The sequence below is a fragment of the Gouania willdenowi genome, chromosome 22 (genome assembly GCF_900634775.1).
Source record: "Gouania willdenowi chromosome 22, fGouWil2.1, whole genome shotgun sequence".
NCBI classification, from domain to species: domain Eukaryota; kingdom Metazoa; phylum Chordata; class Actinopteri; order Blenniiformes; family Gobiesocidae; genus Gouania; species Gouania willdenowi.
Window position 1 is genome coordinate 22,463,323 of NC_041065.1, and position 12,412 is coordinate 22,475,734.

At 39.3% G+C, this 12,412-nt stretch overlaps 1 protein-coding gene across 5 annotated transcripts in view; it reads left to right on the forward strand.

Moving 5' to 3' along the window:
* dlgap2a (discs, large (Drosophila) homolog-associated protein 2a) overlaps positions 1-12,412 on the forward strand; it is a 156,701-nt gene that overhangs the window by 123,914 nt on the left and 20,375 nt on the right. For all 5 annotated transcript variants that reach the window (XM_028438949.1, XM_028438945.1, XM_028438950.1 and 2 more), the window contains one exon: positions 498-1,630. In XM_028438949.1, coding sequence (XP_028294750.1) covers positions 566-1,630 — 1,065 coding nt within the window. In that variant the 5' untranslated portion in view covers positions 498-565. The remainder of the gene's footprint in view (positions 1-497; positions 1,631-12,412) is intronic.

Here is a 12,412-nt window from a genome sequence, read left to right on the forward strand (position 1 = left end):
GTTTACATTTTTTTGAGTACTTTTGACAAAATTCTGCTAACAGACAAATATACAAACACTGGTGAAAATATTACCTCCTTGGTGGAGGTTATAAAGAGCTGCAATATTTGCCTTCTGTAACATACCACTAATGGTTTTTGATCTAAGACATCTGAAAGGGAAAAGAGAGGGTTTGTACCCAAGGACTCCAATGCAGCCTCAGCTTTCTCCTCAGGGCTTTGATGGATGAAACCTCCATCACAGAGTGATAAGCTATTATATCACTTTGCATTGGAGAAATACCTTTTCAAGCTTCTACCTGTCTTTCGCCCTTCTCTGTCTTTCACTCGCTTCATTTCTCCCGTCACTCCGGAAGAACTCTAACAAGAGTGAAAAAGTCTGTTGAGTTTGTTTGCGGTCACAAGAATGCTTTTTGGGAGCACTTTTGTGTTTGTGTGCACCTGTAGGTTCAGATGGTTCTGTGCTGTTTTTAATATATTTTTCTCTGTCTCTTTCAGACCAACAGTATTCATGGTCACCCTCACGTTACTTCGATGAGGACAGCCACTCCCCCCCACTCAGGAACATGAAGGGTCTCTCCGGTGGCCGCCCCACCCAGCTCCAGCTCACTTCACCCTCCTCCGCACATACCTGCAGCCTTGCCGAATGCGATCACTCCCTGGATCACCACCTCCACCATGGAGATTCACGGCCCCCATCCTACCTCCTCTGCCCCACTGAAAGCTGCCCTCTTGAAGGTCATCATCGCTGTTCTCCACGGAGCTCTATACACTCCGAGTGCATGGTGATGCCAATGTCTATGTCGGGCACTGATCACTCCATTTCCAGTAGCACTTTCCCCCGCATGCACTATGGCAGCAATTCCAGAGACAGTGGTGGGAATACGTCAGGCAGTAAGGATTGTCGGGATGATGGTGGCCCATCCTCACACGGTGGCAGTGGGAAGATGAATCGAATCCCGGCAAACCTCCTGGACCAATTCGAAAAGCAAATGCCACTCCACAGAAATGGCTTTCACACACTACAGTACCAACGCACCTCCACCACCACTACAACCACAGAGCAGCGCAATGAAAGTCCAGGTCGGATACGCCACCTAGTCCATTCAGTTCAGAAGCTATTTACAAAGTCCCACTCCCTTGAGGGCTCATCCAAGATGAACGGCACCAAAGGCGACTCACACAGAGATGGCTCAAACCACCATCCCCACGGACACCACAAACACAGCAAACGCAGCAAGAGCAAAGAGCGTAAAGACAGTGGCAAGCAGCGATCAGGAGGTTGGTGGAGTTCGGACGACAACCTCGACAGCGACAGTACGTACCGCACACAGAGTGTTATGTCCCGGCATCCTGTGGACCACATTAGCCACTGTTACCCAGAATCAATGCACGGCCACTTGGTAAGAGACCTGTCACTAAAGACCTCCAAGAGCAACAATGATGTCAAGTGCTCTGCATGTGAAAGCGTCAGTATGGCGCCGGAAGGCAAATTCATGAAGAGGAGCTCCTGGTCAACGTTAACAGTCAGCCAAGCCAAGGAGGCATACAGGAAGTCCTCACTTAACCTGGAGAAGCCCATGACGCCCACAGACCTGAAGCCCAACCTCAGATCTTGTCACTATCTACAGGTAGGCTCACTATTTCTTTGTTTAGGGTTCCAACTTTTTGGTTGCTTCTAACTTTTTTTGGGTTGTGGGACCACAAAAGACTATCACCAAGGATGAGAGATTTAAGATTAAACAGTAATCTGGTAATGGTAATTTGTGATAAAAAAGCCAATGAGCATCTATAAGATCAACTAAATAAAAGTCATACTGAAGCTAAAAAAATGTCTTGTTAAATTGAGGATTCCACTATTAAAAGACAAAAACAATTGTTTGTCATCTGCAGGAGAGCGCAGTATTTTCTACGAGGCTGTCAGGTGGTAGACAAGGAAGATCAAATGCTCTTCTATGCTGGATTTATGATTGATCTATATGACTGTGTTTGGTTTGTCACAGCCCTCAATACTAGACTGCAAATCTGTACAGTCTCAGCATGCAAGAGGCACTACTAAAGAAATGCACTGTAGGATGAATCAATTAACTTTATAAATGATCTGCAGCAGAAAGAAAAGATGGACCAGTGGGGATTGGGCACTACTAAAGATCGATTGACATTAATGTGGACTTGTTACCTTGATTTTTTTTTTGGGGGGGGGGGTGTTCATGCAGAAAAACTGAGTTTTTCATTAGTTGAACAGAAGCACTCAGAGCAGGGCTGGGATTAATTTGTCATGAGTCAGCCTTTTCTGAAATGTGTTTCACAGATTTAAATGTTACACTAAAGGAGGTGTGGGGATAAGAATAGACTCGTCTGTTTATTAAAAAATTGTTATCCAAAGCAGCAAAAAATCGATTTCATAATTACACTGCTATGATTGCAGTACATTTTATGGTAAAACGGTAAATAGACATGATTTATAAAGTGCTTTTGTGACCACTGAAGTAGTCCCAAAGCGCTTTACAATATCAGCTCATTCACACTCAACTCAACACACCTAGGGATAGAGCTGCCATGCAAGGTGTAAGTCAACCATTGGGAGCAACTGAGAGTTCAGTGTCTTGCTCAGGGACACATAGACAAGTAATAGCTATAGCTATTTATTGTCTTCCGATCAACTTTTGCATGCACAATAGAATTGACAGAAGTTTTTCCAAGGAAAACAACCTTGAATCCGGGGGGGTTCCCTAAGGTGTCTCGTCATGTTTTAGACCCGTGTGTTTGGAACCGTTTATAAAGTTGAAACAGGAAAGGCATTTGTTACTCAAGGTTATGCAATAAGCTCAATCCAGGTTTGACTCATCATTGCAAACTTTTATTGATGCTGTTCAAACAAACTTTATTATTGCAGATCAGACAGAGAGGGCATTTCTCCGATAAATCTAATTTACAATCCCCCTCAGTGCAGTAACTTCTCAATGAGAACAGCAGCGTTTAGTGCCCCACTCGCTCCCTCCTCCCTTCTATTTAGTCATTCAGCCGTTGTAGTGTCCAAGATGTGGCACTAAAAAAAACATCTAAAAATAGCATCTCATCCTGCCTCCTGCCGCAGAGCTATATTTAGCCCTGTGTTATAAATCCAATCCGTACGGGGTGTGACATTTCTTCCCACCACAGAAGGGAGTAAATGTTCTCTGTGGAACTTCTCAGAAGAAAATTGTATAAAGGTAGGAGAAGAACGAAGGTTTTAAGTGCACATGCTGAGGCTTATACGCTTCAGTGGATGCGTTTGAAAAGTTAGAGGGAGGAAACGTAAGCAAGACTGTTGTTTTTAGCTCCCTGTTGCTTCTGTTGTTGTTCATCAGCAGGTGCAGCGAGGCTAGAAGATGGAGTCAACAGACAGAAGTAATACTTCACACACACCATGAGGCTTCATATGGAGCCATTCACTTGTTGTTGCTGACAAATTGGGATTCCAAATGACTGTCTGGTGATAGATATAGATCGGAGAGCATCGGGTGTTTGAGTGTGTTTGTGTGGGTTTAGGGCTAGGATGGGCTCCCGGCTCTTTTTAGAGCATTTTTATCCGGCTGGCTCCATCACATGAAGGCCTCTGGCACATAGATAACACTGATGGAATGCAAATCAGCATTTCCAAGTTTCAGTCTGTAGTTTTCCAAGATGAATGGATGGTTTGGTGATGGGGTGCCATTCTGTATGGAAGGAGTCAAGTAATAATAGGGCCTTGTTTATTGGTTAAAGATTATGGGTTGTGAGACTCCCCCTCTCCCTTTGTTCTTTGGACTCTGTAGATTCTTTTTAAAAGCACTTAAATACTTACTTTTTTAAGAAAGGGTTCTAACCTTACCGACTCAGTCAGAGCTGCCAGTATTCATTGTATTTTTTTGTATATTTGTATTTGAATATGTCCTTTACCTTTGTGAAGCACTTTGTGACTATATGTCTGTGAAAAGCGCTATAAATAAAATAAAGTTAACTTACTACTTACTTGGATGGATGGATGGATGGATGAATGGATGGATTGATGGATGAATGGATAGAAGCAGTTTTTAGGGAGATATAACTGAATGATTGTCCAACATCTGGCAGTGTTTCAAATATGTTCTTAAGTCTGTTATAAATCGTACATTTTTGTGATTTTATTTTTTATTTTTGTTTCATAGTATCTTCTTAAGCTATTGAATATAATCCATATGTTCTTAGTTGTGCCATTTCTGATCAAAGCCCAGCCACTTTCTTTGGTTCAGGTTGTGGTTTCTACCTATTAAGTTGTTACTCACATGGCAGACTTGGCATGTTTTAGAGTTTATAAATGTAGCTATATTTAGAGCCTGAATTCTTTTTATTTATTTATTTTTAAAATGAATTGTACATTTTGACAAACCTTTTATTTTATACAGATGCCTTTGTGGAAGATAAATAAAGATTTGGTCTCTTCCTTTTTAAGTTTATGCATGAAATGTTTACTGTTTGCAAGGGAACCGTGGCAAGATTTATTACCAACAATAAATGTGGGCGGTGAAAGTAACTAGTAACTTTTACTTTGAGTACTATTTCATTGAGCTACTTTTTACTTGCTATACTCAGACTAAGTGGCTGCTTAGGGCCCGCTGGCTACTAAAGGGCCCCCAACCTGGCAACCCCATTTGCATGCTACTGGTACTGCTGTGCATCAAAACTGCAGGGTGCATTTCCAGTAATCTATCCAGCCATGCATTTGTTTCTAATTACAATCGCCTACTACTCTTAAACATGTTCATATATGATTCTTTACCGCTTTAGCACCGAAAGAATATCTGTAATAATACGTGGCTATCTGTAAAAGTCAAGTTTTTGTATTAGCTCTGTCTGCAAGCATAGCATCTCTTCTTCACTGCTAGAATAGCTGCATACCAACCAACCACTGGGTTACCAGCGCCCTCTGTTGGTCAAAACAAATATCTGATGTAAATACAGTACACTGACAAAATGTTTTTGGGCCCCATATACTGATTTTGCTTAAGGCTCCCAAATGACCTCTGCCGGCCCTATACTTGAGTATTTTATGTATGACTTACTTGTACTCGAGTACAATTTCAATAAAGTAACAGTACTTGTACTTCTGTATATGACTCACCAGATGGTAAAATAGTGTCTCATTGGTTTAAGAATTTGAAACACAGAAGTCAATGTAGTTTTCCTCCTCAGCCCAGTGTATGCATGAAAAGTGTCTGAAATGTGCTCACATTCGCTGCTCCCTCCTTGAGGTTAGAATATTTTAAGAATCAGACCTGGCGTTAGCCGTCACTACCTGTCACTGTACAAATTAGCCCTAATTAACCTTCTCCAGAACACCCACACACAGTTTCTGTCATACAGTTTGAATATGAGCTTTGTGGGATCACAATATTGGTTCATGAATGGTGTCAGACTTAGAGCTACAAAAAAATGTCGGTACTTTTCTCAATGTTGATGTGCATTAAGATCTCCTCCACTGCTTAAGAACACAATAATACCTCTGTCACAGTGGCAGTTTTCAGTCCTGATGAGGTCGGCTGCTTTTGCACGTCTGTCCTCTCCTTGCCCACAGCGGTGGAGTACAATGGGAAGATTAGTTTTTGATAGTTTTTGCTGATAGTGCATTGTGGAAGGATTTAACAAGCCAATTAATTGCCATGTTGACTTGCCAACAGTGCAGCTTGAGCGGCAGAATAGCTGCTGATTAAAATCCAAAAAGGAAGTGCAAAGCAGCAGAAAGAAAGCCTGCACTGTGATGGGAAGTTACTGTTACACACACACACACACACACAGGTAAAATAGCAATCAGGCCATTACCCCTTACTTAGTGAGATTTCATTCCCAAGGACCCACGTATGAGCCTCTAGTTTGTATCTAAATGCCACTCCTCTCTATGGCTCGAGGCAATAACAGGGCTTTGAGACAGAGAATATCAGCTTATGTATGACTTTTTTTTAAGCTTTGATTCTAAATGCAAGCTGGCACGATTTAAGCATTAAAGGATATGTTATTAGGTACAATATACTTATTTTACCTTGTTGTTGTACTGCCATCAAGCCAGATATAATGGCATTATTCAAGTCTCCCCGGGATTGTTTTGACTCATTTACAGATTCTGAAAGTGTGGTTTCTACATTTTCCAATGATGTCATACACATAGAAATCCAAAAATATTTGACGATGTGGCCACTTGAATGTTGGCACTCTCCAAAGTGGTTTAGTAAGAATTTAGTTCAGTTCCACCAAACAAAAAGTAATTTTCTCTCTTCATCTTTGTGAGTTCTAGCAAGCACCACACCAGGTCTGTTGGAATCATATTAATTATTAAAAGTATTGCCCCATTTCTCATAAAAAAAAACTTAACATCTACAATGTTATTTCATTTTAAATACAGAAGTATGTTTTAATTAACAGTTTCTAAACTACTAAACTCAATTAATTTGTTTCTTTTTTAATCACTTTAGTTATTTTACACTTCATTCAGACCGTGATCTCAGCCTATATGAACTCATGTTCAGTCTGTATTAGATCATAGTCAGCGTTTATGGTAAAGTCATGGGATCTTACTTTATGAATAATATTTAATAATATTTTCTTTTAGTCTAACAATCAAAGCAATACATGATTAATGCGTCTGGCAAAGACAAAGTTGTGGCAAAAAAGTTACAAAGGAATAATGTGAGTGAAGAACTATTATTATACTGGAAATTTTCAACTTAGTGTCCTCAGTGACATTTGCATTGCTGATGAAAGGCGTATGCAGTGTTAGATCAAACGCAGTCTGGAGAAAATATGGTATTGTTTTTAAAAATGTGCTTGTGAGACCTTAAGAGAAATCTGTATTTTAGCTCCATGAAGAACCAGTCATAAGCACAACACATTAAAGTGGAATAAAAATGCATCATTAGCCACACAGACAGTGAATTCAACCTAATATGTCAGTAAACCCAACACAAAATCTGCTACTTTGAGAGTTTTTACTTCAAACAATGAGTTGTTTCCCAATATTTTTATCTGTGCTTTGATTTCAGATATCAATTCAGCACAAATGAAAGCTGTTTATACTGTTATTATGCCTCAAGGTAGAACATGATGAATTATTAGCCTTTGAAATCAGTGTGTGTGGGAATCTGTTGTATTCACCTTATTTTTCTTTCTGCCACTAGGATTGCTATTAAAACTAGCCCTTAGCAAGGCAGTGGCTATGATCATCTGTGCTGGGTTAAAAAACTCTCACCTTGCCTCTTTGTCTCTGGACAGTTTTCCATTGCTCTTCCTTAGATTGAATGAGAAATATTTACTCATAGCCATCACAATGACATCATAGGAATAGTCGACCAGAGATCACTCACGGCCCTTATTTGTAGAAAAACGGTATTGCAACATGTTGACGTCGTCTCTCTAAAAGTCTGCATTTGATTGTTCCCATCCACGTAACATTCCTTGTCTTTTTAGCAAAAACATCATAATATGCAAGGAACTAGATGGCGTGAAACTAAGCACTTACACGTCATATTGAAATACCATTTCACCGTCAATTAACATTAGGGTTTAAAAAAAAAGAGCAACTCTGATGTGATGACGATGTCCACATATATAAGGATATTACAGTATTTTAATGCTGAAAGTTGATATAAATAACTCCCAAGACATTTCTTACATGAATTAATAAAGTTAATCTGAAGTGCATTAATGTGATGGGTTGTGTACTAGTTTAAATTGTTTGGTTCAAATATAATTTATGTTAAAGTGAAAGTGAGTCTCACTGCCAGCACTGTTGTTGATTGTTGGAACACCACTGGAACAAGACGGTCTCTACTATGACTGTGTGTGACAGTATTTCTTTTACTATTAAAAAAATATCTGTTTACACCTGCATGAGCATCTGATGAAGTGTCAGTAAAGCAACCAACCGAAAACAGGATTAACAGCGCAAACTTCAAATCTTTGCATGCGTGGGTGTATTTGTGTAAACACTGAGTGGAGATGAGCTGGTGGGGGGTTTGCAGCAGGCTTTTGGCTGAACATACAGAGAAAATGAAGATGAAGAAACACAACTTTCCACGTACTTATGTGTCCATGCAATCCTGAGGGAGAAAATGAGGGGCGGATTGGTGGGATTATCCATGATTGAACTTCTAAGAGCTTCTTACCTTTCCATCTTTGCTCCTCTTACTCTACGATTTCCCCGTCTTTCTGCACCATATTCCTCTCCGCCCCATTTCTTCTGTACATCTGTTTCCATCTACATCTTTACCTTAAAGCAATGACTTATATGTTGTGGTGGGTGTATGGATAGAGCTGCAGAGTTAATCAGTGAAAAGCACACTGCTGCACTGCAGGAGCGTTTCACTCGTATCTGCCCGGCCACACCAACAAGCACATATTTCCCACAGCATCCTAAAGAGCGGCAAATCAATACATGGAAAGTGCAGGCAGTCACTCGGGGGCGGATTCACTAAGATCTGAAATAAAGGGTGGTCAACAAGGTGCGACCCTAAATCCTTTGGTGACGCAGTTTCCTCACCTGCTGCGAGGAATTCACTAAGACTGCAGCAATGATTAGCACGCATGCAGAAGTGGTGGAGACCGCTCTATTTAAATTAGCATTTTGCTTTTTCAATGTGGAGAGGTGAGGTGCACAGAAGCACACAATGACATTTGAGGAAGTGAGGCAGATGGACTTCTGTCTGCTGCACACACATTTAATAATGTAGAAAACAATATATATATATATATATATATATATATATATATATATATATATATATATTACAACTTTAAAACCTAATGCTATTTTTCCCCCTAATTTAATGTGACTGTTCTGTCAGGTACTGTAACTTTGCTCTGATCAGTCTGATCAAAATAGGCAGATTTGGTCAGAAATTGTCCTATTGATCTGCCATCGATCTGAGTTAATGCAGCAACACAGTCTGTCAATCAGTTTGCACCATGTGAAGATGATCTACTGACCATCATCCAGTAGGTCTGAGCAGCGCTGTGTGCCGCACACTCTCATATGTGAACATTGGCCCATCACTGCGTAAATTCCGCATCTGATCAGCTGATTCTGGCCTGACATCAACACGACACGAGAGTTTATTGACGGTCAAAACATGGAGAGAAAGACACAGACGCTCACTGGAGCTGTGCGTCCGGAGCGACGTCCATGGAGGTCCGCGCACAGCATCCTCTGGCTCTGCAGCGCAACGGACTCACGGAAGAGCCGAACAGTCTTTGATTCCAGCCCTCCGAAAAGGCACACAATGTTATACCTTGTTTGTCTTTGTTAGTTTCTATTCATGACACAGGTCATAGGCCTCTCTACAGACCACAGACCACAGTGGTGAGCCACAGGTTATAAACCTGAAACAGAATAAATGAATCATCACAACACACTCATCAAACACCTATTATTGCTATCAGGCTACTTTAGCAGTTATAAGATTGTGTGCTGCAAAATCCTACAATGTGATTTTCTGGATTTTTTTTTTCTCATTTTGTCTCATAGTTGAGGTATACCTATGATAAAAAATACTGGCCTCTCTCATCTTTTTAAGTGGGGGTACTTGCACAATTGGTGGCTGACTAAATACTTTTTTTGCCCCACTGTGTGTGTGTGGGTGATTTTGCTGCTTGACCAAGAATCTCAGCAAACCCTGGCTTACTTTATCTTCACAGAAAGACACCGTTTAAATGTCTCCCATTTATCTATAAATCCAAGTCAAAGAATTCTCACCACCTGCTCACGTCTACTGGCATTCCATTGTTAATTATACATCTAAAAATATCAAACCCTCCAAGACTTAATTAACCCTTTGACTTTATTTGGTAGGTCTTCAGAGGGGAGATGAATGACTTCTTGTTGCATGTTTGAAGAGTGCTTTACATTCCCTCTTGTTTTAAATCTGTACAACATGGATTCTATGAGATTGAATGAAAATAATCTGGATTAAGGCCAAAGTAATCCATATCTCAAGACACCTTGATTTAAAATGACACTTGTGAGGATGGTTTTTGTGAAAGGAAAATTACTGTCAGTTCATATTTAGTACCACAGAATGAATGAAATGAATGGGTGAACCCCAGACTGCCATAATGTTAAAAGGACTGAGAAATACTGATCTATAGTGAAGTATCACATTTACATGGAAAAAGAGGGATGTCTTTCATTGGTTTCCATTGGTTTGACTTGATCATTATTATCTTGTCAACAATCATTAAGCATCATTGATGCATGCTTCCCTGGGCAATTCTATGGACACAAGCAGAGTACGAAAATAAAGAATTTCTAAATCTGAAGAGATTTTTATCTGACCCCATATGTGAAGATCAACTCTGAACTCTGTACTCTCAGGATTGGCGACATTCTGTTTCCCATCGCAAATCACAGGTTCGAGTCTGGACTTGAAGAGTTTTGGTCGTAAATATTGTTTAATTTTGCAATTTAATACTTACAGTTGTCTGCCTCGACCCGTTTTGGAGCCAATTATTGGGATAAATTTACTGTTACACAACTCAGACCACAGGATAATCTGATAGAATAATCTTGTGAAACGTAAAATAATCTTGTGTTTGCCATCTTGTTCATGAAGGGGTATTTAGACAAAAATAGCTTATCTATCTTTATTTATGTAATCAGTTTTAGACATTGAAAGCGTGGTCATTTGTCCAGGATTGCACCGGACAGTTTCTTTCTTTCTGTCTTTCTTTCTGTCTTTCTTTCTGTCTTTCTTTCTTTCTTTCTTTCTTTCTTTCTTTCTTTCTGAATGCACATTTCTTCTCCTTTTGGGTTTAGAGTTTCAACAGGAGGAGGTGTAGGCAGTATTTTTGGTGGAGGTTTGACGGTTTATGTGATGAAAAAAGACAGTGTCATGTGTGCCTCAAACAAACACTGATACATTGTTGAAGAGAAAAAGGTAAATAAGCAGGAGACAGGTAGAATCGTCAGACGCTGAAAACTCATGGACTTCTTAAATCGTTTATTTATTGCTCTGTTGGTGGTCAGTTTAAAGTGTTTGGAATGCTAAATGAGGCCTCTGTTTTGATAGCTTTAATAACACTGAGCTAACGTCAATCTAGTAGCTCTAGTAATAAAAATCTATTATTAATGTAAGATAATGTAGGAAGATGTTAATTTTGTGGGTTATTTACCTGGCAATAGCTGCTACTTTAGGAGTAAACTTGTGCAGAAAATAACTGTAATGTGTGTGAAAAGTGTTAAATACTGAAACAAAGCGATTATAATATTTTTGGGGATCAGTATTCTAAGTACAGCAGTTATATTATTCATTAAGAATATTGCACCTGAGACACTGACTCTAAGCTGTATAAAACCTTCTAAACAAAAATATTTGAAGACATAATTTGTTGTATTCTACTCTCAGATTTGTATTACGTTAGGGGTTTGTTATTATCTTTCTGTGTTTATCAAATCAAACTTTATTTATATAGCAGATTTCAGGCAACACAATGTGCTTCATCCCGATTTCTTGAGTCCTAAAAGTTGTCCTTCCTGTTGTTTTGTTTCCAAAATGGCCACCATAAATCCTAATGTGATGACTTATTGTCAGTTCTCTACATATTTAAATACAATGATTGACAGTTATCCTCCAAAATAATCAAATGCGCAATTTACTGTATAAATTTAAATAAATAAATAAATGCTATGTGCACAGTAATCTCCTAATTATTTGTTGTGTATTTCCCAGGATTATATGTAGTATCTAGCAGTTGCTACCATCTGTGTTTATCCCTCAGAAACACTCCCAGTATTAATTAAAGTGGCTTTTGTTTATTTTAGTTATATGCTATGCTAGCTAAAATATTTGTTTGGCTCGCACGTAAAATATTTTATATTCCAAAAGTATAACAAATGTACTTACATAGTCCTGAATCCAAACACAACAAATTAAAATAATTACAAGTGAAAAAACATCTTATTCTGCCGATATGCAATGTTAGGTGTCAGTAAATTGTAATATTTTAGTGCAAAATCAACATATACTGCCCCCTCCTGGCCTTATTGTATGAACATACTATAAATAATTCCTATTTCCATCATCTTTTAGAAAATCAAAGCAAACAAGACGCACAGACAAGAGAAAACATGGGGTAGCTTGTGTAATAACTGAACAGTCATAACTGATGCTTTACTATGGGACAGGGTGAGTTTTGCACAGCAGGCTTTATGAAGCTGCCTCACCATGTTCAATAGGGAAAGCTGTTAGCGTCACATGATGACACTTCTGTGTGTTGTTCAAGATTTGTAATGGCATGTTTGGAGAGAAGAGCCCTAATCTATTCCTTTCAGTCATGGTACTGACTGATCATGGTATGTGGAATAATTTAGCTGCATATTATCTGTATTCCTTTGGTTGCCTCTCAAGGTGATGCATAGACTACGGGGG